The sequence below is a fragment of the Dermacentor variabilis genome, chromosome 5, assembly GCF_050947875.1.
Source record: "Dermacentor variabilis isolate Ectoservices chromosome 5, ASM5094787v1, whole genome shotgun sequence".
NCBI lineage: Eukaryota > Metazoa > Arthropoda > Arachnida > Ixodida > Ixodidae > Dermacentor > Dermacentor variabilis.
Window position 1 is genome coordinate 117508751 of NC_134572.1, and position 27932 is coordinate 117536682.

At 46.2% G+C, this 27932-nt stretch overlaps 1 protein-coding gene across 1 annotated transcript in view; it reads right to left on the minus strand.

Moving 5' to 3' along the window:
• Nucleotides 1-19954: 19954 nt before the first annotated feature.
• Nucleotides 19955-27932, minus strand: part of LOC142583099 (bifunctional purine biosynthesis protein ATIC) — a 34293-nt gene continuing 26315 nt past the window's right edge. Inside the window, exons 16-19 of the mRNA XM_075693403.1 lie at nt 25476-25584; nt 25310-25369; nt 23014-23109; nt 19955-20292 (exon numbers count right to left, since the gene is read on the minus strand). Coding sequence (XP_075549518.1) covers nt 20173-20292; nt 23014-23109; nt 25310-25369; nt 25476-25584 — 385 coding nt within the window. The 3' untranslated portion in view covers nt 19955-20172. The remainder of the gene's footprint in view (nt 20293-23013; nt 23110-25309; nt 25370-25475; nt 25585-27932) is intronic.

Consider the following 27932-nt stretch of genomic DNA (forward strand, 5'->3'; position numbering starts at 1 on the left):
GACTTCTTGTCTGCAATTGTGATCGGGGACGAACCATGGTGCCACTACTACGAGCCTGAAACACGACGGCAAAGCTTACAGTGGAAACATTCGAATTCACCGCCCCCAAAGAAAGCAAAGGCCGTCATTTCCGCCGGAAAGGTGTTTACTATTTTTTACTATCTTTAGCTCGGGCCCAACTCCGACGCGGCCTATTCAAATAAATGTAAAACGCAGAAACGGTTTTCTGAGATAACCCCTGGGTCACTTTTAATGGAATTTGTTGAATTTGAGAAAGTTAGCTTCTAGTATCTGTTGGAAGCGGACGTTCGATATAGGGCCTGAATTCTGTTGAAAATATTTTGAAAAATTTGAAAGTGCGAAAAAAATAGAAGCACGACGTTTGCAAACTCAAAGCTCTTCATAAAAACAGATATCCCGGTTCTTCAAATGGCATCTATTATAAGCGTCAAAGCGGACAAATTCGGTATGTCAAGTTGTATATTAAGTGAATTAGTTACGTGGTGCACAAGGGTTCTGCAAAAGCCTTATTTCGATAATGCTAAATTGTTTGAGATTCATTTGTAACATATCAATTTTGTCCGCTGTAGATGTACTATTAGATGCGATTCACAGAATTGTGATATTTTTCATTGTTGAGTTACAGTCTTAAACGTGATAGTTTCGTTTTCTGAAAATTTGAGATTTGTGCCAATTTTTAATAACAAATTGACAACCTAAATGAAAAATTCGAAAACAGAAGACAGTAGAATTTAAGTTTTTCTTTTAAACGCAACAAACCTCATCAAATTTTGTGCAGTGGTTGCCGAGAAAAACTAATTCACCTTCTACAAGTATTTAGATGGGAGCATCCGAGATAAAGCTTCCTCTTAAGAGGAAGCTTTAACTTTTGTAAAACCGTTGTAACCAACGTAACAAATTCATGTAAGATGTAAAATGACATATTGAATTTGTCCGCTTTGAATGATCTAATGGATGCCGTTTACAGAACCGCGATATCAGTTCTTGATGCATAGCTATCAATTTGTAAACTTCGTGCTTCTATTTTTTTCAAACGGTCAAATATTTGAAAATCGTTTTAGGAAAATTCAAGCCCTAAATCGAAATTCCGCTTCCAACAGTCACTAGAATTTAACTTTGTCTTTCAAATGCAACAAATTTCATCAAAATCGGTGCAGGGGTTACTCATAAAAACGTTTTTGCGTTTTACATGTATTTGAATAGGCCGCGTCGGAGTTGGGCCCGAGCTAAAGCTTCCTCTTAAGGAGGAGGCCAAGCTGCAACGTGAGCCCCCCCCCCCCCCCCCCGAACGAAATTTCTGGCTACGCCACTGCGGGCCACGTAAGACCACCCCCTCCTCCCCCCTTACCTAACACCGCACTCTTTCTCGATAATGTAGCAGAACGCCAAGCTCTCGCTGTGTCACTAAAACGTCGAAACGACAGCCAACACATATATGTAACCATAGAGTGATGACCACTTTTGAGCAGCGAGTGATGGTGCTAAGGCATTACGCATTGCGCTCTCGAAGCCAAGGCTGCGCTATCTAGCGTGTACAGAGCATGTGCGATCGCCGACCAAGCGCTGTGAACCATCACGCCGTGAACTGCCGACTGTTACGTTACCCGCTTCGTCTTCGCAGCTACATAGCCGGGCGCTCCGTATACAGGAGTACTGTGTACACGCACGCCGGTTTCCCGCATGCGTGTACACCCACGGCCGAGGCAAGAGGAAGCGGGCGCGGAAACATCCGCGGCAATGCGCGCAAGAGGAGGTGCGGACGCTCGCGTTGACTCAGACGCGCACTGCGCGGACGGAAGTGGAATCCATCCACACCCCCCCCCCCCCCCCCCGGGGGTGGGGTGGGCGGCAGGCTACTTCGCAGTCCCGCTCGCGCACGAGAAGGGTCCTGGAATCCTGATGCTATATAACTGGCGAGACTCATGCGGTCGCATTAACGTAAGGGGAAAAGAAGAAGCTTAAAGGAACGCTGCGCGTATAGTGACACTTCTGTAACAGTGACGGCGTTCAAAAAAAAGATCTGGAACGTACATAAAAACATTCCTCCATTCGTGTGTTGTCAGAGCATGGCGAAAAAGACGACCAAACGGTTTTGAAGTATATAGTCCCAGTGCGGTCCCAGTATTGCGCGGAGTGCATTTGACACATGTCCATAGCTGCAAATACGACCGTCACTCAAGGATTATGTTAAAATCTTTCCGGTACGGTTTTCTCCCTCTCTCTCTCTTTTCTTTCTTTTTTTGGAACCACGATTTGAAACGAACCATTTTTCAACAGAAATAACCCAGGACCCTGTCCGTGTGCACAAGGACAAAATGCTGTGACTCGGCAGCACCTCTCGTCGCCTAAAACATATACAACATTCCTAAAAAAATAAATTATGGGGTTTTACTTGCCAAAACCACTTTCTGATTATGAGGCACGCCGTAGTAGAGGACTCCGGAAATTTCGACCACCTGGGATTCCTTAACGTGCACCTAAATCTAAGTACACCGGTGTTTTCGCATTTCGCCATACAACATTCCTATTTGCAGCAGTAGAATCTTTATTTGTTAATACCTCCAGGGTCTCATCAAAGGTCCATTCTGGCAAGGCGGACATGGCAAGAGAGATAGAGAGAGAGGCGTGCAGGCCATAAAGTGCGTGCAGGCCATAAAGTGACGTCTATTTTACAATTCTGGACAGCCCACCACTCCAGACTGTGCGGACAACGAACGGAGCCACATTCGTCGGACGTGGCATGAATACAAAATGTTCGCGCACACGTAAATGTATATTTGGACAAGCTGAAAACCTATCAATAATCACACACACGTCATATCACAATGTTGAAGTCGTAACGCATAGTAATGCCAGAATTATTTGCTAATTGGATAACAGTATTGAAGGACTCTGGTAATGAGTTTGCTAACACTAACCATGTTAGTGATCAGTCAGGCCTACAGAAAGCATTGTCGCATGCAACCCGTTTCGGATGATTATATATATATATATATATATATATATATATATATATATATATATATAAATCACGAAAACATAAAGCCAACGGGTAATGAAGGCAAGCGGGTAATTAGCTTTGGTTGAATTTTGAAGATGGAGAAAATGATTCAGAAAGGAGACACGGAATTGATGGCCGTCACTGTAGCACAATTGGTAGTGCATTGCACACGTACTGCTAAGGTTGTCTGTGCTGTCCCCACGGACGAGAAGTTATCTTTTTCATCCACATTTATTTCTCTTAATTATCTTCTACATTTTCGAGTACAGCCAATTACCGCTATGCTTTGCTTGGCTCCATTGCCTGTTGGCTTTATATGGTCGTGATTTCAAATATGTACTAGCAATTAGGATTTTAGCGAGCTGTAGCTTTACAAATTTCCGTGCATAGCAGCGTTCCTCCTCAATACGCGTGTCCGCCGTGTTCACGGTGGTATCTGGTCTTTCCACACACTTGCCTGGTTGACGTCTCTGAATTGATTTAAATCGGTAGATTTAACGTCCTCAAATTGCCCGGTAGGTTATAAGCGACGCCATATTTAATGGTGGGCTGCAGATGAATTTTGACCACCCAGGTATTTCAAACGTGCACCTAATGCACGGTACACCAGCATTTCTTTATAGGGGAAGGGGGGGGGGGGGGGCATTGTGACCCCATATAGCAATGCGCCCGGCGCGGCTAGGAATGGAACCCGCGACCTCATGATCACGCGAGCAACGCCATAGTTACTGAACTACCTCCTGACGTTTTTAGCTCTCTCACCAAAAAAGAAAGAAAGAAAGGGGGGGGGGGGGTCTTACGAACCAAAACCACGATCTGCTTACGAGGCGCGCCGTAGTGGAGGACTTCGGAAATTTGGACCATCTGGGGTTCCTTAACGTGCACCTAAATCTAAGTACACGGGTGTTTTCGCATTTCGCCCCCATCGAAATGCGGCCGCCGTGACCGGGTTTTCATCACGCCAGCTCCTGCTTAGCAGTCCAACACAATAGCTCTCAAACACACGCACTAGCCCACACGAAACGGCCGAGACATTTCACCTAACTGCACAGTAGTTATGTACTATTAGAGAGCCGAAAAGGACCTTTTTCACCCTTATCTTCCCTTGGAGAGTAGCATGTAGGGGAACACGTCTACTCCGGCAAACCTCTGCATTCCAAAAAATATTTCTCTCTCTTTGTGTCTCTCTCTACAGAGTGAAAACAAAAGAGATTTCTTTTTTAAGCGCTTCGAGAACTACCCGTAGACGCCACTGCCAACCGCTGAAACGACTTGTCACGCCTCAAGTGCGACGCACTAGTGCAGCAACGAAGTGCGCGACCTCAGCGCGGTGAGCGAATGACGGCATAACTGACGTCACTTACCGCCTGGATAAGCAAGTATGTGCCAGGTCGAAGTGCAACTTCGGCTCGGTCTCACATAGCGAACCATGTCGCATTCAGGGACACATTCTTACGGCATGTAATCGCGTTCAGTATATTAACTCCGGTCTGCCTCGATCACCAGAGACAGGCGCGGCGGTGTCTATATATGGCGTGTGTGTACTGCTGCTGAGCACGAGGTCAAGGGTTCGATTCGATGCCGCATTCTGATGTAGGACTGAATGAGAAAAAGAAAAAAGAATGTTCGTGCGGCGTGTTTTGGCTACGTTATAGAACCCCGGATGACACAAAAAATAAGAAATCCCCGAACCTCCAATACGGCGAGCTTACTGCAAAGAAACTTCAGAACTGCTCCATACTGCTACTTATAGGCAAAAAATAAAAATAACTAGCAACTCGGACACGTATTACATAGAAGTTATCTCTCTCTCTCCCTCCCTCCCTCCCTCCCTCCCTCCCTCCCTCCCTCCCTCTCTCTCTCTCTCTGTTTAAATATATATAGGGGGTTTATTCAAAGTTCAGCACGCAGTAGCTGACGTACTGCGTGCCTTCGTCAGAGTACAGTACTCTGACGAAGGCTGGTCCACCAGCCGAAAACGCTCAGTATAAACACGACTTCCAAAAGGTTCGTCGTGTCTTTCTTGCACACATATATACATATATAAACGAGAAAAGGGGCGATCCAGGGGCTCGATTTTGTTAATCATCACCATACAAAGCCAACAATTAGGCCAATATATATATATATATCATCATCAGCCTGGCTACACCCACTGTAGGGCAAAGGCCTCTCCCATACTTCAACTACTCCGGTCATGTACTAATTGTGGCCATGCTGTCCCTGCAAACTTCTTAATCTCATCCGCCCACCTAACTTTCTGCCGTCCCCTGCTACGCTTCCATTCCCTTGGAATCCAGTCCGTAACCCTCAATGACCATCGGTTATCTTCTCTCCTCATTACATGTCCTGGCCATGCACCCCCCCCCCCATTTCTTTTTCTTGATTTCAACTAAGATGTCATTAACTCGCGTTTGTTCCCTCACCCAGTCTGCTCTTTTATCCCTTAACGTTACACCTATCATTCTTCTTTCCATAGCTCGTTGCGTCGTCCTCAATTTAAGTAGAACCCTTTTCGTAGGCCTCCAGATTTCTGCCCCATAGGTTAGTACCGGTAAGACACAGCTGTTATACACTTTTCTCTTGAGGGATAATGGCAACCTGCTGTTCATGATCTGAGAATGCCTGCCAAACGCACACCAGCCCATTCTTATTCTGATTATTTCATTCTCATGATCCGGATCTGTGGTCGCTACTTGTCCTAAGTAGATGTATTCCCTTACCACTTCCAGTGCCTCGCTACATATCGTAAACTGCCACTCTCTTCCGAGACTGTTAAATATGACTTTAGTTTTCTGCAGATTAATTTTTAGACCTACCCTTCTGTTTTGCCTCTCCAGGTCAGTGAGCATGCATTGCAATTGGTCCCCTGAGTTACTAAGTAAGGCTATATCATCAGCGAATCGCAAGTTACTAAGGTATTCTCCATTAACTTTTATCCCCAATTCTTCCCAATCCAGGTCTCTGAATACCTCCTGTAAACACGCAGTGAATAGCATTGTAGAGATCACATCTCCCTGCCTGACGCATTTCTTTATTGGGATTTTGTTGGTTTCTTTATGGAGGACTACGGTGGCTGTGGAGCCGCTATATATATCCTTCAGTATTTTTACATACGGCTCGTCTACACCCTGATTCCATAATGTCTCCATGACTGCTGAGGTTTCGACTGAATCAAACGATTTCTCGTAATCAATGAAAGCTATATATAAGGGTTGGTTATATTCCGCACATTTCTCTATCACCTGAATGATAGTGTGAATATGGTCTATTGTTGAGTAGCCTTTACGGAATCCTGCCTGGTCCTTTGGTTGACAGGAGTCTAAGGTGTTCCGGATTCTATTTGCGATTACCTTAGTAAATACTTTGTAGGCAACGGACAGTAGGCTGATCGGTCTATAATTATTCAAGTCTTTGGCGTCCCCTTTCTTATTGATTAGGATTACGTTCGCGTTCTTCCAAGATGCCGGTAAGCTCGAAGTCATGAGGCATTCCGTATAGAGGGCGGCCAGTTTTTGTATAACAATCTGCCCACCATCCTTCAACAAATCTGCTGTTACCTGATCCTCCCCAGCTGCCTTCCGCCTTTGCATAGCTCCCAAGGCTTTCTTTACTTCTTCCGGCGTTACTTGTGGGAGTTAAAATTCCTCTACACTATTCTCTCTTCCATTATCGTCGTGGGTGCCACTGATACTGTACAAATATCTAGAGAACTCCTGAGCCACTTGAACTATCTCATCCATATTAGTAATGATATTGCCGGCTTTGTCTCTTAACGCATACATCTGATTCTTGCCTATTCCTAGTTTCTTCTTCACTGCTTTTAGGCTCCTCCGTTCCTGAGAGCATGTTAAATTCTATCCATATTATACTTCCTTATGTCAGCTGTCTTACGCTTGTTGATTAACTTCGAAAGTTCTGCGAGTTCTATTCTAGCTGTAGGGTTACAGGCTTTCATACATTAGCATTTCTTGATCAGATCTTTCGTTTCCTGCGATAGCTTACTAGCTCCTGTCTAACGAAGTTACCACCGACTTCTATTGCACACTCCTTAATGATGCCCACAAGATTGTCGTTCATTGCTTCAACACTAAGGTCCTCTTCCTGAGTTAAGGCCGAATACCTGCTCTGTAGCTTGATCTGGAATTCCTCTATTTTCCCTCTTACCGCTAACTCATTGATCGGCTTCTGATGTGCCAGTTTCTTCCGTTCCTTCCTCAAGTCCAGGCTAATTCGAGTTCTTAGCATCCAATAGTCACTGCAGCGCACTTTGCCGAGCACGTCCACATCTTGTGTGATGCCAGGGTTAGCGCAGAGTATAAAGTCTATTTCATTTCTAGTCTCGCCATTCGGGCTCCTCCGCGTCCAGTTTCGGCTATCCCGCTTGCGGAAGAAGGTATTCATCATCCGCATATTATTTTGTTCTGCAAGCTCTACTAATAACTCTTCCCTGCTATGCCTATGCCATGTTCCCCCACTGACTTGTCTTCAGCCTGCTTCTTGCCTACCTTGGCACTGAAGTGGCCCATCAGTGTAGTGTATTTTGTTTTGACTTTACCCATCGCCAATTCCACGTCTTCATAGAAGCTTTCGACTTCCTGGTTATCACGACTGGATGTAGGGGCGTAGACCTGTACGATCTTCAATTTGTACCTCTTATTAAGTTTTACAACAAGACCTGCCACCTTCTCGTTAATGCTATAGAGTTCCTGTGTGTTACCAGCTATATCCTTATTGATCAGGAATCCGACTCCTATAGTTCTCGTCTCTCCGCTAAGCCCCGGTAGCACAAGACGTGCACGGTTTATAGCACTGTATATGCTTCACTTGTCCTCCTAACTTCAATAAGCCCTGTTATATCCCATTTACTGCCCTCTAATTCCTCCCTTAGCACTGCTAGACTCGCCTCACTAGATTACGTTCTAGCGTTAAACGTTGCCAGGTTCAGATTCCAATGGCGGCCTGTCCGGAGCCAGGTATTCTTAGCACCCTCTGCTGCTTCGCAGGTCTGACCGCCGCCGTGGTCAGTTGCTTCGCAGCTGCTGGGGACTGAGGGCCGGGGTTTGATTGTTGTATTCATATAGGAGGTTGTGGCCAAGTGCTGCACCAGGGTGGCCCATCCTGCTCTGGTGAGGGAGTGTGTTACCGGTTCTGGTCACCGGGATCAGGCCGCACTCCAGGCCTGTTTATGCAATTTTGTCAACATGGGGATTTCTTTGTTTTTTTAATCCTGCGGAAAATTGCGCGGCACCGGGATTCTAACCACGGTCCTCCTCTTGCACGCGAGGCGGATGTTCTAACTCTACACCACCGCTGCATATATATATATATATATATATATATATATATATAAATTTTTCAGGTAGTTCTCTCAATGGTTCACCCCATTGATATTTGTAAGCTCTGCTTCGTATATGAAATCGCATTTTGTCAAGTTCTGCGTTCAACAGCGTGCAAACAATGACACAACAGTCGCGCTCACGTGCTATGATTGACCGACACAGCTCACACTTATGTTACGCTATTTGGAAGCTCCTCTTATGAACATTTAACGTCGTACGTACATGGCATATGCCCGTTATTAAAACTTAACACACCCGTCAGAGCAATTTCGAGAGAGCCGCCCGACCACATTATTATAGTTGCCTCAGCGGCAAATCTGGAAGCGCCTTTAAGCAGACGACACGGCGTGCCTCCTCTTCGGTGCGTTGACCCCGTTTCAGCCCACAGCTGGCGAGCGCCGGAGCGCGAGCCGCGCGTCAGCACTGAAATCGTTTTCTTCTTTTTTTTTTTTTTTTTTTTTTTGTGGGAGGTGGTGCCCCTTGCAGAGGCAGGTGGAAAACAATGCCACGTGGGTTCACCGCAATGGCACTGCACCAAACGGACGCAACAACTGCAACAAACTTTTGGACTACGTAGGAACCTGATTCAAATGGGGCAGAATATAGAGCTGCCGGCTCCGCACGAAATGTTTACGATTAGCGCACGAGCGAATGCGTTATTACGAGAGACAAACGAAACTAGACGTAGAAGGCGCCGTCGTTGCCGCTCACCGGAAGTGACGCACGACTCGGAACGCGCGGCTCCTCGGCATGCATAACCTCTGAGATACGGGGCTGCCTGCAGCCAACCCCCGGCGCGTGCTGAAAGAATTTCAAAGGCGACGAGCAGGGCCTCGAAAGCCATGCCCGCTAACCATCAGGTGTACGCGTAGTGTACTTAGGTGCTGCTAATGCGACGACTATACAGTCACTGCAGCCCCGCAGCTTTGCCACGTTTGCTTCAATAGTTCAGACTATAGACTATAACTCATTTATAACCAATCTAGCCAAAGTGAACTTCCGTCTAGACGTGCTCTACTTGGGCACACTAACCTGGTAATGTGTCATCGTATGAACACTGAATTTCACTAAGTTCACAGCCAGTTCCCTACCCCGCTGTCTTTCTCGGGGAGAGAAGGTCTCCGGAGACCTTCCATCACCTGGAGATAGAGCCAACCCTTGAAGCCCCCTTGAGCTGACCAAAGCGTTCCGCTCCAGCATCCACAGCGGACATTGACCACCCGTTGTGGCTACGCCTATAGGAATGAGGGCTATAGAGGCGAAGGAATTGCAAGAGATGCGATAAAGCTACGAACTTCATCGGAGAGAAAGTTACACGCGTTGGCTAATGCACGCACAGCAACCTTTCTAAGCCACTGTGATTTCTACGCGAGAACGGCCTGCGCAGCCTTCATAAATAAACCCACATACGGCACAGGACAGGATCTTCGAGCTAAAGAGGGAAAAAAAAAATACAAAACAAACAAGAAAGCTCTAACGAGGAAAAACTGCAACCCGCGATTACGACAGTTGCAGCACGCTCATCATTCTCGAACGTAGCACGAATACGTGACTCTTCAACGCCGCCGGTACGCTGCGAAGCGGCCGACTCGAAAATGCCATCGATCGAGGTGTTGCTTAATAACCAGAGCAAGCCTCTGTTCGTTACACGCGCGAACAGAGAAAGCGAAGCTATAGGCCCTATATATATATATATATATATATATATATATATATATATATATATATATATATATATACGGACATCGTTCTCAAAGGCGCTCCAAAGTGGTGCGTGTGTATATACTTGGTCCAGCCGGCGCATAGCAACTGGAAAGCAGCAGCGCTGTCGTCGAAACGACAGTACCGACGCACTTGTTATGCTCCCCCACTTCGGCTCGAAGCGACAGTCCTGACCTGCTTGCCATGTCCCCGCCCGTTTCAGCGCACGTCGTGTTTTAAATCGCTTCCAGCCATATATAGCCTGTAGAGGAGTCAGCTATGCATATACGCTCGCACTGGAAAAAATCGTACGCAATGCGCACGAACTCGCATAGCGATAGATGATCACGTGTTGCTTAAATGCATAAGTGTATATGTTCGGCCACCATTACATTACGCTACCCGACATCACTTTATACGGGGCGCAGCCATAGACTGAAAGCGCCGATGACCGCAGCATTGCTAAGGAAGGCCCACGAATATTATATATATATATATATATATATATATATATATATATATATAACCACTTTCCCGATGCCTCCGCACAGCACCTATAGACTCACCAGTCGAGAAGCCAGGTCATTACAGTAGCATAAGAACCCGCTAGGTAACTTCATGAAGAACAGCACGCTGCGCCATCAGCGTTTTAGTCTTGACAATAAGGCAGTAAGGCAAAGAAAAATTATTTTAAATTTGAGTGAAAAAAAAAAAACCATCAGCCCGGAAGACCAATATGGGCACCAACACGGGGCAAAGATGGCGAAGAAAGCCCTCTAGCTGTGCCAGAAAGGTGGCTAACTAAAGGAAGTAGGTCGAGCGATACCAATACGTAGAGCCTTGCTTCCACAAATGGAACCATGAGCTATACACATGTATAGTAAATAAGACTAACCATAAACATACGTCACAACCTTCCCTCTGCCGCAAACCTACACGCCACGCTCGAACGTAAATCAAACTACCGCTATAAAAATGTCAACGACAGAAACTGTATAGGTAAGTGTAGTAGCCTACATCGCTCTTCTATGGTCGATTGACCTTGCGGTTCGCGAATTGCCATTCCGACGGGCAGGTGCTAAATTTAGTTAAGATTTATTGCGAGCACCTGGTCACGTTTCAGACGATCGTTCTCTCGAGAAACCGTCGTTCTTCCGCATGTGCTTGCGTACTCCGGAAAGCACGACTCTGACGCCAATGTGTATGTACGTACATATACACTTCTTTTTTTCGTGCTCGCTTTCTTCAAAGGTGAGGTCAACGCCGCGACATCTCAGAGGCACGCGCAAGGGCATCTCGTGTATACGTTTGCAATGTGGCGCATTCTTCTATCTATATCCCGATATTCTAAGTGCACAGATCTTTTGCGGTAATGTACAATACAAACACGAAGGTTTCCTCCACGACAAGTCGGATATTTATAGACCAACCTGTATAACAGCGATAACCATCCAGGCCATATAAGAAGACAACTACAGAAAGAATTACTTGAAGAACTTTGGCTCGCGAAATAACCCCCGAGACTCGATTCAGATACTTCCGCACTAGCACACGCTAGAGTGGAAGACACCCCCCGCAGTTACGTCGTATAGAAAACCGACAGACTGAGGTCACATGACGTGAAATTGGAGGGGTGTTTCAGGAGCCATTTGCGATGAAGTGTGGCGGTCGCAGTTTGCACCGTGTACGGTGGCACACGAGCAGCAGGCGCTTGGGAGTGTAACCATATTCCAGCGAAGTCCAAAAACAAGAAAGGGGCTGACAGATGGAATAGCACACTGTGGTATAAAGTTTGTAAACAGGGATGAAGCCTGTCTGAGGCACTTCATCCCTGTTTACAAACTTTATACCACATATTCCAGCGAAGTAAGCTAACATACGGAAATTCGAATCGGCTGAAACGAAGATGCCGAGACGCGAAGGTGACAAAGAAAGATAACAGCGCTTGGGCGTAACCGGCAGATCCATCTTACATCTGAAAGACTGCGGTCGAATTCGCGGACACAGGACCCAATGTTATAGACGCCGAATCACAGAAGACATGGTTACGTGAGGGGGCGATGTGAAGGAAGTTCATTAAGAAAAGTGACGTCATGGATTCGACAGCACCGACACTCGAGTTTATTTTTTATCGGTTAACATGGACTACGTGGATTACAGTGCACTCTAGAGAAGCCGAAGACTCAATTTTGAGAGTTTCAAAAACATTTACTCAGCCAGCACGGCCGAAATACTAAATATACATAATATACAGCTCGAAAATTTTCGCTTTGACGTTTGTTTTCTCTTCAAATAATCAAGCTATTACTGCGAAATTAATTAAAGTAAAACTTTTAAGAGCTTGCTTGGTCGGTCTAAACTAATTTACTGCTTATTTTTAGTGTCACTTCAACAGTCATTTTCGTTAGGCGGCTACCGTTTCAGTGAAATCTCGACCATCCGAGTTGCGGTGTATAAGGGATGTCTATAACGACCTGTTGAGAAACGAGGCGGAAGTGACGCACTGCACGACTGCTTTTTCACACGCCCGATTTTCCCGACTACGGGCGACGCAACCACCTCCACGCGTGGGGAAAGCTATCGGAAAGTGCGGTGTCGGCGACATTCGCCTCTCAAACGACACGACACGACCGCGTGCCATGGAGCGTGCATGCAAGCGTGAACGCGCGCACGGTCGCTTAAACATGCGACGGTCGTGTCTGCTCGAATCCCTTCCGAAAAGCAAAACGTTTCATACAGTGCGCGGCACTAAAGAACGATTACGAATAGTTAAACTATATAAGTAAATTACGTTTCTGCAAGAGCAAAACGGGCATTCTTACTGCGTCTCATCTGCCTGGTAAGCCAGATGAGACGGGGGGCGCCGCTGCATTTAAGTTAACGCACTATGCCGCTGTGACGTCACGGATTTTGACGGAGTCCATCTACTCCGGTCTAGCCAAGTTCTTGGCGGTAGGAAGGACTACATCGCGTTCTAAAGGAACCAATAAGATGAGATCTAGCAAGTTTCGAAAACTTTTCTTGCACAAGAATGGTGCACACGTGTGAAAACAAATGAAATCCGTGACGTCACACTGCACCTTTTGCGCGAAATTGAAGAAAACGGGTACTTTGGTCTTCACTTCGTTTTAGTAACTATAAATCTACCGCCAAATGAATTAAAATGGAGTTCTGAAATTACACTTTACCAGTCTAAGACTATTTAGCGAGATTATGAACTCAAGTGTTTTTTTTTTTTTTTATGCGTACGCATTTCTATGCCTACCCAACGAGAAATTTGCCCGTCAAGTAAGACAATGAATGGCTCATATACCCGCAAGCAAGAAAGGCAATGGCTCATACCCACGTCAGGCAGAGGCTACAAATGCTCAGCAAAGTAAAGCGAATTGTGCATACATTCATTGAAATCACCTGTACGACACACAGAACAGCATACGTTTCAATAAAGAACAAGCTCAGAACAAGCATCCAAACCATTAATAAAGCATTGCAAACCCCCCTCAGCAAATGTAGTGGCGATTTTGCAACAGCTTCGATTAATTGACCTTAATTAACACCAAAGATCGTGGGTTCGACTCCCACCAAAGGTCGAGGGTTTAAGTTCATTAATTAACTATATCTTAATTGTGGCTAATTAATTTCACCTTTACAACAATTGCCGTGGGTTCGAGTGCCGTAATCAACTCTTAATTGAGCTTTTAATTAAACCTGCCTTATCATGTTCGCTATCGAACGTAAGCGAACGTTCGATAAGGTTGATAACGACCGATGAGGGATGATAAAGGTTTATACTTGTCGGATCACGTTCCATAACGGTCGATAACACCGGGCCGCGTGGATATGAGCAACTGGCACAATGCTTGCACATACTTATGCAACTACCAAAGGAGTTTCTGCTTGAATTTTTTTCTCTGCTAACAATATCTTCTCATTACAGCCGCTGGCCTTCAACGATGTTATTATAATTATTGTTGTTATTATTATTATTATTCTGCAGCAGGCATGACCATCGCGGAGTGACGAGCGCTAGAAACACACGGCTGGTCCGTATCACGTTCGTAAAAACAACGGGTCGCGGTCACCGACCAAACGACAGGTAAACTGACATTTGACACACCGTAGGTAAAGGGGAAAGTGTGTTGTCGACTTGTTACACGTTAAACAAGAACTGTGTATTGAAAAAGAAACCTATCAGCGGTATTCGATGGGCAGAATAACGCGATGCTTACTTCCACACTTGATCATACTGAACTACTGAGGAATGCGACTTGATCGAACTTCTCGTTGAAGGAATAGTTGCAAAATCCCCACGCCGATAGCAAGCCCCTGTACGCTGTATGTTTCGCTTGAGCGTACAGTTTCTTGAGATTCATTTAAGGTTCAAGGGTCGTATTGTGACTATTCTAGACGTGTTTTCTTCACGACCCAGCCATAATGGAAATAATCTGTTTACAGCTTTCAAACGACTACAGGCCTTTAGAAACGGGAAGGACGCACGGAACCGAGGGCACAAATTACTTCTCGTCCTGAAGAAAAAAAGAAAGAAAGGAAAATTTAAAAATGCAGCAGCTTATAAACACGTCTCGTAACGAAGAACAAACACTACCTTCGAAGCATTCGCTATAAGTGTTTTTTTTTTTTTTTCTCTGTCAACATCCTGCTTCTGCGGATAAAAGTCAGCGCCAAACCGTTGAACGCAGCACCCCAAAGCCTAAACATACAAGCAAAACCACACAGCTTCCGCAGAAATGCTTCCGCTGCCCGGTTGTTTACGGGGGCAACAGCCCTTCAGGTGTAAATTCAAATCTTCGCATTTCAATGCACACAGGCGGCGCGCGCTTCAACTGCCCTAGAAACCAATTCCTGTCTTGCAAACGCTTCTTTCTTTTTTTCCCCTACAGTAGTTCAACGCACACAAAAGAGCAGTGGGCACCAGGAGAGCTGCTTTTTAGTCGCACTAAAGTGATTTCTTGTATGTCACTTTCACCAACTAGATTGCTAGGGCGTGCGGGCGATCGTACGAGCGAGCAATACACTACTTGTAAGAGCCGTGAAACTTACCGCTACAGACGACTGCATGAAACAGTAGAACCACGGACACAGTGTTCCGAGTGTATCATATCAACAAAGGAGCGGGTCATGTTGCTTTCTTCGCAGATATTCGCGAGCGGCGTTCTAGGCACAGCGATGACTAATACGCTGCCATGTTATGATAGCGTGCTCAAGGCGAGCAAGAACTCCGGTCGACACACACAAGGAAAGATGAGGAGTCATTGCGCGATAAGCGCTTAACCTCTTCCACACATTTTTTTTTTCTTTCGTTAACAACACATGTGTAGCAAACCGAAGTTCATCACACGACAAGAGAGCCCAAAACGCCAAACTGAGGCAAGCGATAAAAACTTCGAAACACGATAGTGTCGGAACTTGCTGGGCCACTGGGTCAGTGTAACCAGCGGTCCGCGTTACGTCGCCTCCAGTTACAAACGATCCAACGAGTTTCGGCAGAGACATCGGGTCTCTCCAGCCCCTTCAAAGCGGCCTCCGACGAAGCACTGCACCGACCAGGGGACACGCTATGCCGAGTGGAGGGGGCAGGATGCAGTTCTGCCCCTTATCGACGTCGAGGTCAGACGCAGCGTGCTCTCACGACAACTCGGTCCCCGCGTCCGCCTTACCTGCTCGCGACATCAGCGTCACGCACGCGCGCTCCACTTCACAGTTGCTTCAGGGTATACGTTTTTTCCGAGGTTATGAACAGCGGCGGTGCGACTGCCAGTCCCTTTCGCAAGGTCCCTGAACACGGGCACCGTGACGGCATACCGCATCAAACGTGAACCGCAATTCGTTGCATGCACCTTCGGCGGCGATGATGCCATATTTTTCTATGGAACACAAGGCAAAGCCGAGTTTCTACGCTTATCCCAACGCACGTTTGCCAACCGAAGTTGTGGGACGCTAACCGTTGCCGGCAGCGCGAGGAAAACAAGGCAATGAATGGGGCTTACCCTGGTTTAGGCGCGGTCCGTCGGTGTACGATTTCCTATAAGAAGACGCCGAACGGCACCGAGTCACTTATTTCCATATCGGGCATGGCGCCGGCGGGGGGTGCACCGGGTTTCTTCCAAACCTAGCAGACAAACCTACCCGGGCTTCGTGACAGACAGACCTATCTCGAAGCCCGCAAGTTCGCGCACACACGCACAATGTCCGGCCGCGTGGGCAACTGCTGTCGCGGAATGAATTAAACAGTCGTCACGAACGGTTTGCGGTTACATCCACCCCCAACATAGCTCGCTTCGAGCAGCGCTTCCCTCCTGCCGTTTGCCTGTCCGTGCGTTCCGTACCTGCTGCTGCTGCTCTCGCAGCAAACGTTACGTGCAAAAGCGGAACACAAATGGCGTCCTAGCGGAAATGACGAAACCAAATGAGAAGCTAAATGTCACAATGCAGCGCTACACCTCTACTATTCACATATAAATGATTTAACAGTGATAAAAATGCACGTTTTTTTCGCCAGTTTGCTGAATAATAATAATCAAAGTATGTTGAAACGCGTGTTTTTGCCGCTAGGTGGACTGCGCTTGCTGCTACCATCTTTCAACTTTACTGGAATGCTACAACAGCTCTAGAGAAGCTTGCACTTGCGAGGGTTCATTTTTGAAATATGGCGGGAAACCAGCTAACCGAGAAATCGCTACAACGGTTGGAAATGGTGAAGCGATATCCATATACATCCGTGCATTAGTCAGCGTCATAAGCCGTAACCATAATTATCAGTCCTCTTTTCAGCTACACGTCAACACATCCTTCCCCTCCGAAGTCTCCGAATGTTTGCGCCACCTTTTTTAAATATTTAAACTTAAATTCACTTACCTCAAGCCACTTTGTGTTTCTTTATTTCCCACCTCACTTTGTTGTGCGTTTTCGTAGTTTCTGTAGCCAAACCCACCAAACTGGAGTCCAGTCATGGAGGTCGTATTTGGAAGTGTGAAGCCTAGTGCCTGGAAAATCATCTAGATTGGCACAAAATCAATGTTCATGATTTATTGGCTGTTACAAGTGGACGTTTTTAACAAAATTAAGATAACAATTACAAGCCCATTTGTCTAATTCTATAGTGTGTTGTACACATACGTATGCATACATGTACTCGATCCCGACTTCATATATCTTATATATGCATTTACTCACTACGACAAACACGTGCTTGCCCTATAAATAATCATCTCTCAAAAAATTAGCCCCACTCATTGGAAATTCAAACTTGCTCGTAGCCATGTACCTAGGTTCTCTATTGAATGCACAGCATTTCAATGTTGTCAAAGCTGCAGAACTACAGAATATACAGCGCGCGGAAATCGTGATCATTCCCAAACCCGACCAGAAGCCCGCGATCGACGCCCTGCGCCCCATATCTCGCTGACTTCGTGCCTCGGCAAGCTGTACAAGAGGGTCATCGAAACCCGCCTCCAACATTACATAGCGGACGGATGACCGCTTCCCGCACACCATGCTTGGCTTCAGGCAGGGACTTTCTCCGCAAGATGGATTTCCTAATCCTAAGGGAAGAAGTTCTCAAGGGCATCCCGAATGGAGGAGAACACCACCTGCTCGCACTCGACCTGAAAGGGGCCTTCGATAACATCTCTCACGAGGCCATGCTCAAGGGACTGAACGACATCAGCTGCAGGGAGCGCATCTTTAATTACGCCAAATCGTTCCTAACGGGCCGGACGGCAACCATCGGAATACGTCAGACTCGATCGGATACGATCGACATGCCGAACAATGGAACGCCGCAAGGGGCGATAGTCTCCCCGATTCTCTTCAACGTCGCGATGCTAGCGCTGACCAGAGAGCTGCGGAAGATGCCGCACTAGGTTACGCCCTGTACGCAGACATCACGCTCTCAATTGGCCACCAAGGGCTCCCTCGCGCGAATAGAGACGACCCTTTAGGAGGCCGCAACGGCCGCGGAGAGATTTGCGGCAGCGAGCGGGATGCGTTGCGCGCCCGAAAAGTCTGTGGTGGTCCAGGTGCACGGAAGAAGAATCTACAAGTCCCCCGGTCCTATCGACCTCTGTCTAGAGGGCCACAAGATCACGGAAAGCAATAAGACTAGGATTCTGGGTTTCTGGATCCTGAGCAACCTGAAAGCCTCCCACACCATCCAAACCCTAAGGTCTGCCACCAACCAGATCTCGCGGATTATCGAACGAATAACAAGAAGCCGCAAGGGCACGCGAGAAAAGGACACACTTCACCTCATCCAGGCGCTGGTGATCAGCAGAGTAATGTATAGCACGCTGTATCACTACCACTTGCTAAACAAACGTGACCAAGAAGAAGTCGATGCCATCATCAGAGGTGCGTACAAAACGGCCCTGGGTCTTCCTGTCACCACCTAAAACGAGAAGTTAGTGGCCCTCGGGATCCATAACACCTTCGCTGAGCTGTCCGACGCAGTTATGGCTTTGCAAAAAGCCAGACTACAGAACATGGCGGTGGGCAGAGCCATCCTCCACCGGACCAGAATGGCAACGAAGCGCCATGCCCGCAATGGGCAACGGTCACTCCTGCCCGAGGTCAGAGGCAAGATCAAGACAAACCCCATACCGAAGCACACGAGTCATGAACTCCATGAAGGACGACGCAAAGCTTGCATCGTTAGACAGCGCCGACAATTCAAGGGTGACCCGTATGTAACGTACATAGACATGGCGGCGTACCCTGTAGGGTGCCTCTTCGCAGTAGCCGCCGTGAACGGGAGAGACAACTCCTTGACCCTCGCGGCCTCAGTCAGGGCAGCGACTTCAGCTGCGGCTGAGACCATACCCGCGGCGTTGGTGGTAAAACAACAAGACAGGGTAGGCAGGGAAGTTCATGTTGCTACCGACTTGCAACAGGCCTGTCGTAACTTTACCAACGGATGAACACCACTGCTGGCGGCTCAGATTCTAGGCCCGAGGCTTCAAGAATCCCATCAAATCACATGGACGCCGGGCCACGCGGGACTGGAGGGGAACGAAATGGCGAACGCCTTAGTTCGAGCGCTAATCAACCGAGCGGGGCAAAACCAATCGTCTCATCAATCCCCACCCTTTACCTTTGTGCCCCTGCCATCCAATTACTGCGACCGACTCGAGATCCGGTGACTCAACAGCAGGATTTATCCTCCCCCTCATGGAAAGCTCAGCACTGAAGAGGCAGTAGCTCTCAGACTTATTCAGACTAACACATCCCCAAACTACACAGATACAGCAAAATGTACCCACATACATATCGTGGCATCTGCCTCTGGTGCGGCGACACACGCATCACATATGTGGGGGTGCGAAGGCAAACCAACACTTAAAGACGCCTAGCACGTCATTTGGGCGTTGGGAGGTACAGCTGACCGGCGAAACGCTGGCGGGACAAGAAGCTCTTGTCCAACAAGTACGTTGAGCAGCCATGGCCAGTGGAGTCCTGGAATGAGGACACCACCCACTCGACTTCAAGAGCAACGACCTCGATGGTCCAAATAAATGTTTTCTCTCTCTCTTCACTTAGCGTGTTCGAAAAAAGATTTTGCGCTTGCCACTGCACTGTTCTTGCTGAAATTTTGCAGGAGGATCACATTTCGGAGTCCATGCCATTCAGTGTAATACTTGCGACAGAAAAAAGTACAAATTTGCCTTCGCTTATGGGAATGCAAGCTGCTGCCGCGATGGCAAAAGCATAAACTTGTGTCGCCGCCTGCCAGCAGCTGCAGGAAGTAGCATTTCAGGAAGAAGAGCAGATATCCAGGAACTTAAGAAAATGTAAATTGCACAAACCTTCTGTGTTTAGCTTTTTTTTTTTTTTCAGATATGAAAAAGAAGAAGACTGACGCATCACACTCAAACAGGCTTGCAAAATGTTTATTGTTCAGGCTTCTCATCTGTATCCAAAAAGGTTATGTACACCACACACGTGCATGCTCTAAAATTGAGTGCAGCATGTGTAATATAGCCACGAAATATTTTTGCTTCCTTTCAAGGCACTTTCTCAAAGAATGGTTTGTATGGAGGCCAGGAGACAGTTTAGCAGGTGGTGGATTGCCTGTCTACCTGCAGCAGCTCCTCAGTGGTGGAACAGACGCAGACCACTGTGTACCAAAGTGATTCCGTACTCATCACATGCCTCCACAACTCCCTGGTCATTGGTGGATCCTCCAGGGCTGACAATGTACTGCACACCGCTCTGCAAACATCCATGCACACAGACAGTGAGCCATTGCTCTTCTATTGTGCCTAAATTGTTAAGCATCCCCAAAAAATGCAGAACATACATGCTTTAAAAAGCATCACATCAACAAACTAGAAGCCAACTTGAAGCATAAATAGCAATTCACCAGTGTGTATAACCTTGCTGACAACTTTTGATGGCGATGAAGGGAAAGTTACAGGAGTGGAACACCTATACATGTGCTGCTGCGTGAAGTAGTCCGTCGGATTTTGACAGCGATTTCAGTTGTTTTATATAGATACTGAATAAGACTAGCTTCATTGAGACATTTTTGCACTTGCTCATTTGCGAAAGAGAAAAGCAACAAAGAAATGTTAAATTTAACATTCAATAATGCAGTTTGTCTTGTTTCCTTACAGTAAATCAGATGCATATGTCTTCTTTTCCCTGGCTTAAACTAACACAAATGAAAATGAGACACTTTTTTTTCAGAAGCGCTCATGCTTGTGCATGCTTTGTTTGCCTTTGTAGCTTCACCTTCGTTGTCACAGAAAGTTGTCCGTTAGTATATTAAAGGTGGGGTACCCATTTAACATCTATCTAAACTTAGTTTCACACCTAGCTTTCTGCAAATGGGAATCGTGAATGCACAATTTCAGCTTGTGCATTGAAGTATAGAACACATACTGTACTGACTCGTTTAACGCCATCCTTTCTTTTCTTTCTTGTTTTTTTTTTTTTACACGATGCAGGCCATACACGAGGCAGGCCTATGGCAACTCACTGAAACCTTAAACTGCACTTTGTCTGACATACAGAACAATGCAGAGCACTGCAGGCGGCTGACTATGTGCACTTTTAATCAATTGTCCTCATAGCTTTCACTGCGTGCCCTCATGGTTTGACAAGCTTGCTTCATCGGTGGCCTCTCAAATCTGGCCGTTCTTTGTGCCATCCATACGGTTTGAAATTCCTGCAACCTTGAAGCTCTTTAGGATGGTCCTGAACAAAACCGCATGCTATGTGCTCAATGTTCACGCACACACGTTTTGCAGCAATGCCCTCTTTATGCACCTGAAAGCGCAATGAAGCTAAACAACAAGCCATGGCACAGCTATAGTGCCTATTGTTGAAGCATGCTGAATCTAAGTTGCATGATCTGATCCAGCACGCTTCACCTATAGAGGGACTATGGCTGTGCTATGGCTCGTTCTTTAGCTTCACTGCACTGTGATGATGACGATGATGTCATCCTTGCCACCTAGTAGTGGCTAGCAGAAATTAACTAGCATGCAAGTAGACATACAGTGCTGCTTGGCTAAGTTTTAAAGTGAACCTTTCTTTGCCTCTTCTCCACCACATTGTGAGTGCTGGTTGCTGCTCTCCTGCCAATCACACAAGCTGAGTGAACCACCAATCGACATCCAGGTAAGATCTGTTTGTCCACTTCTTGACATAACATCCAAAGGGTGTCCCACTAACATGCTTTTGCAAATATCAAGTAGCTGATGTCTTACTGACATTCATTCTACTTTAGAATTACTCTTTATGGACATTACAAGGTAACATGTATGCATTACATCATATGGTTTGGTTGCATTTTAAGTTTTCTTGGAAGACTTACTTAATGATGCCATATTAATTGGGGGCTGTAATTAATGCTTTGTAGTTAAATGTCTATGTCTAAGTCTTTTTATAACGCAGAATTTCCCTGAGCTTTATTACACACGAGATGCAATTCACATTGAATGTGGCACTTAAATTTTGGAGAAGTAAAAGGTGGAACCATAGGCACAGGCTTGACAGTGAACACTTGTCGAAACTTTTCAGAGAACTTTTGTTCCGAAATTCGGTAGCCCCTGGCTATGGCATTGCACTGCTGATCATGTGATGTCTAATGTATGTTGTAACAACATGACAAAAATAATTATTTCAGACCACGCATGAAAAGTGATGAGTATTAAGCTACAAAGCAGTGAAGTTGGCAACATAAGCAGTCGAGTGTGAAATAAGATGTAACAAAATGAAACTGGAGCATTCAGTGACAGAAAAGCGTTCAGTTACATAGAAGAGAAAAAGTATAAGTGAAGTGAAGACATTTCAGTAAACATGCAAGAAAGTTTTGCTTATGATTGATTGCCACATTTGCATGGGATGTGCTGTTCTTTTCTTTTTTTCAAAATTGTCGCACTCCAAAGTTGGGGCTCAGGCCTTCCATGAGGGAGTGTCTTACACAAGTAAAAACATCACAGTTTCACCCGAAAGGCGAATCGTCGATTGCGATAACATATTAGTAGACAGCTATACGCAGTAAGGATAGTAGTTTTATCGGCCATATAAACTTGTCAACGTTAGCTTACTAACTAAATTAACAAGCACACGCTATTGCCAAATCAATCAGCGGTGTGTTTTTTCTGCCTCTAGTTTAATTTTTCCAATTACCTCAGTCCCATCAGGGTTGAAATAGCGGACATCGACAGTATCTGCTAGTCATGTGAATGTTTTGCTGGCTTACTTTAAGTGTCATTGCTTTTATTTGTTGTTACCTTATCAAACGTGTTTCGTATTTCCTTCTTGACATGAAACTAAACATTCTGTGCTTTCTTGAAAAAGCTTTCCATTGAAATTTGGCACCTGTGTCTGACGTTTTTTCATGCTAAAAATGTCACTGTACCAACTCACCTGACTGTTCATGTTATTCGTAGCTTGGTGAAAACAAGGAAAAAAACAAATTACCTGACGCGCCCTGTCAATGTTGTCTCTGAACGGGAAGAAAGCATCCGAGCTGAGGGCAACACCGGACAACTGGGAAATCCAGGCCTTCTTTTCCTCCTGCCGTTAAAAAAAAAGACATGAAAAGCCTCTGTTACTTCCCGCATCAACATCCAATGCGTTTAATTTTAAACACTTCATGACTGAGAAAGAGAAAAATAATATACATAGGTGATTATGTTTACATTCGACCTGTATGAAATTAAATTTCAATCATTTACACCACTCTGTAAGAAAAAAAAAAGCTCTGTAAAGTCACAGGCCTGCGCAGCACAGTCACAGTGTAAGCTGGAGGAGCGGCTCCACAGGAGCTCCATTTTCGGCACTGCTAACTACAGGGTCTTCGCGGCAAAGTCTCTTCGCATTGTTTTCGTGAGAACGACATAACTGTCCACCCTGCATTGACAGCGAGCTGTGGCTTGTCCTGCTCCCTGCATGGCAGTCTGCCGAGACTGATGTTGCCTTGTTGCAGCCGCGTGCATAGCTGTACGATTCGCTTCAGCAGCGGTTAGTACCTTGAGAGGAGGTGCCATAACGTGCACCAAAGAGTAACCACAGGTATGCAGACTACGTGGCACACATGTCGCATCCCTTGACACAGTACGACGCTGTTGATTGTTGACGATGGTTTATTGGCATCCCCTTCGAAATGGGCTGGTGAAAAATAGTCACCTAGCCTGCTTGTGCTAATCAGGTCCAAACTACATGCTGCATGCAACTGCTATACATGCAACTGCTGCATGTCGGGACACCTGGTGGAACATAATGGAACTGCGATGCAAAGTTTATACGTATCGACACTATGTGGCATGCATGTCACATTGGGTGTCAAATGGCACGATATGATGCTAATGATGATGGTTTAATGGCATTCCCTTCTAAATGGGACAGTGACAAACAGTCATCTAGCCTGCTTAATTTAATCAGGTATGCCACACGTGGTTTTCATTACATCAATATTTATACATCACCATAATCTTCTTTTTCTCCTTCAAGACTTCTCTATCTACCTCGTACCACTACCTATGCAGCTACTACATGGTGTGCCACCTGGTGTAATATGCAACTGCAATGCAAAGGGACACGTATAGAGGCTACATGGCGTGCATTTCACATCGCAAGGCAAGTGGCACAATATGATGCTAATGATGATGATGACTTATTGGCATCCCCTTTGAAACTCTGCGGTCACATAGTCATTAGTCAGCTTGACTTGACAGCGGCACGACATTATGCTAATGATGATGATGATGATTTATTGGCATCCTCTATGAAACATGACAGTGGCATATAGTCACCCAGCCAGCTTTATTTAATCAGGTACACAATATATATTTTTCCAGTATTCTTGTATACATCTCCTTAAACTTCGTTTTTTCGTCCTCAAATCTACTTTAACTGCCTCGTACCGCTACATGTGAATCTGCTACATGGTATTCTACCTGGTGTAATAATATGCAACTGCAATGCAAAATGTGCACACATCGACACTACACCGCGCACGTGTCACATTGCAAGTCTCCTCAGGCGCTAGGATGAGTTTATAAGCATTTTTTTTGCTGCATGCTAGCAAGCGCTGGTGTGGCTCAGTGGTATAGAAGTTGACCCCCATGCAGTGGACCCTGGTTTGATCTCGGCAGGAACTCTGCATTCTTTATTTCTCATTCCCGGCAATAGCTGCTACTGACACCACCGTCGGCGGACACCATCACCGAAACGTCTACTGGAATGAGCTCATAGTAATACCATCAACAGTGATACTGATGGGTCTCCAACAACTAAGCAAGATGCATCATTTTCAACTGCCATACTGAAGTAATTTGCATATTGATTGATTGATGCCACAGTGCTCTAGGTTAACTCTAGTTACCTGGTGTCCTTTAATGTCACCTATGTCTAGGAACATGGGGCGTTTTGCATTAACTTTCTGTCAAAAGACAGCCACTGCACTCAGGAATTGAGAATAGAATGTCAGAGACACTGAGTAACTGCTGTTTAAAAAACTCTTTACATCATTAGAACCCCAAGCTGCAAGAAGTACAGTAGAAACTTGCTATAATGCAACCAGACATAATGAAATACAAGATATTACAAAGTAAATCTGAAATGTATCTCGACAATATCAGCATGTAACGAACATACACTCAAAAGAATATAGGATATAACGAAGCTACTATATTCATGTCGGATGTCAGTCATTTATAACATGAATTGACTGTATTGTGATGGCAAGGTCCATTTCCGAGACCAGAAGACATACCTCAGTTAGCTGAGGCACTGGGTTCTCCACGGAATTTTTGTACTGCTCCAGAGGCATGTCCTGCAAGAGGAAAACAAAAAGCATCGCACCATAAGACGCTTCTGCACACACTACAGGTAAGAATATTCCATAAGAACAAATTAAGAAGATAAATGAAGACACGTGCCTGTCCAAAGACCCCACCAACATAGACATCAATGATGTTGGAGATCTCTGCACGCTTGACACCCTTCTTGAAGGCCATGCTCTTAATGTTGGGGTGCTGCCTCAGCCACCTGTTCATAACAAGAATTTTGCTTTATGTGACAGTATTTACCAAACCAGAACAGGTGAAAAAAAGGACACAGACACAGCAGCCCCGAGTCAATTAGTGCACCAAACTGCTCCACTGCAATGTGCCTCTTCGAATGACTTTGCAACCTCAGTTTTGCAACTGAATGAATGTTTACATATGCGATCACCAAAATTGGCTTTTACAGTGAAACGTCGTTAAACCGTAGTTGGCCGGAGCTCGGAAAAGTATGTACTAAACAGTAGTACTGCTTAACCGAAATAGCATGAGATCGCCCACTTATCTGTCAAAAATGGAACTCAGGGAGAGTGCGATGGAAGGGGAAAAACACATGCAGTATTTATTCACTTTGCGCTATTTTTGTTTGATGCCGCAGTGGCCTGGCAGCGACGACAGCAGCCTCAAACTTACTGAAGCTGCGAGCCAGCTTTTCAGCCAGCCCCTTCTCTGCAAACACTCGCATGGCAGATTCCTCGTTGGCATTGCATGTTCTACATGCATGCGGGCGATAGCGCTGCAGAAGTCGCAGGGTGCACTTTTCGTTGCGGGGCGCTGTTGTCATTGCGACCATTGCATTCATGAGGCTGACGTTACGTACAGCTTCTGCCACTGCCAAGCATGAATCGCCCATGCTGTCGCTTTCCGTGTCGGCCTCATTACTGTTGCTAGGCGACACTTTGGCAACAACAGAGGCAACGATGGCAAAAAGTCGAATATCGTAGCCGACATCTCTTCGCGGTCGCAGCAGCGCTGCCGTGGAACTGCTTCGCATTCCAAATGCCACACACCGTGGTCAACAGTAGAACCCTGTCGTGTGCCAGTGCCAACTTCTTCGTGTCACGTTTGATAGCCCAAATGATGTCCAACTTTTCTTCTATGCTGAGCACTCGGCGTCTTTTTTTTATCCGCTTCTGCACGACGCGAGTTCTTGCTTGCACGAGGCCACAAAGCTGTTGATGCTGCTTCACGGGCAAACGCACAGGGTGCTTGGAGGCCGTTGTTCTGATCTCTGAGGCTTGTTGTTCTGCCGGGCCACACAATGGAGACGACACGCCGCCATGTTTGCGCGACAAAAAGTAGAAACATTATGTGTTAACCGATACGTACACAATAAGCTGGTACGGTTTATGCGGATACAAAACACATGTTCTTTGGCCGCTGAGTCGGGGATTTGACTTTACTACTTTTAAAATGAAACTACTGTTTAAGCGGGCACGGTTTAACGAGGTTTTACATTATTTGGTATATTAGGCTAAACACTCGGGGTGGTCGATGCCTTGAAACGTGCAGTGTTCCCACGGCCACAGACGAAAGCTAAGAAGCAAAACTTTCAAAGCAATAGAAGATTGTCATATTATGCACAGTATGGCCAACTATAGAACTGAAAACCTCATTTGTATTCAAAACAACATAACTTTTTTTTTTCAGCTTCAGAGGGAGAAGTAGCACTTGACTCAATTGAACAGGCATTATGTCAATAAAATGTATTGTTCAGACTTTCATATACAAACTGAGTTGTTATCAGTGCTGGCATACTAATCTGGTGCTCCCTTTAATAACGGTACACCACACTATACACCTTGATTCCTAGGTACTGAAGTTACTGATAGCTAGCATCATTCTTGTTAACTATGTTAGTAGACTCCCGAGTACCGTATAGTGTGGAATATAGGTCGATATTTTTTCCAGAAAATATTACTAAAAGGTCACCCCTTGACTTATATACTGGCCCTTGGCACAACATGAATAGTCGTCTGGCAACATGTAGGAGCGCAGACCTTTCGGCGTCTGCATCGTTATCGCCCCCTTGGTGTCCGACAGCGAAAGTGGCTTTCCCGCGGGATGTTGTCGTTCGCGTGAATGAAAAGGGCTATATGGACGAGGCCCTCATGCTCAGTTGGATTAAGACCATCTATAATCGGCGACCCGGCGCACTCCTGTGGTGTCCAAGCATGCTAGTCTTAGATGCCTTTCGCGGGCACTTGACCGCAGGTGTGAAGCAGGCACTCCGCGACGGGAGGACGGAACTTGCCGTCATTCCGGGAGGCATGACCTCAACACTTCAGCCACTGGACGTCGTGCTCAACAAGCCCTTTAAAGACCGTGTCCGTGAACACCATAATCAGTGGCCGGCGACAACCCTACGACCCCAACCGGCCGGCTGCGCAGGCCGCCTCTCGCCACCGTGGCCACATGGGTGTCGCAGGCTTGGCGCTCGCTGCCCGACGATATGGTGGTGCGGGCATTCAACAAGTGTTGCATCAGCAACTCCTTGGACGGCACCGGGGATGACATGTGGGACGCAGTCAGCGAAAAGCAGTCGTCTTTGGA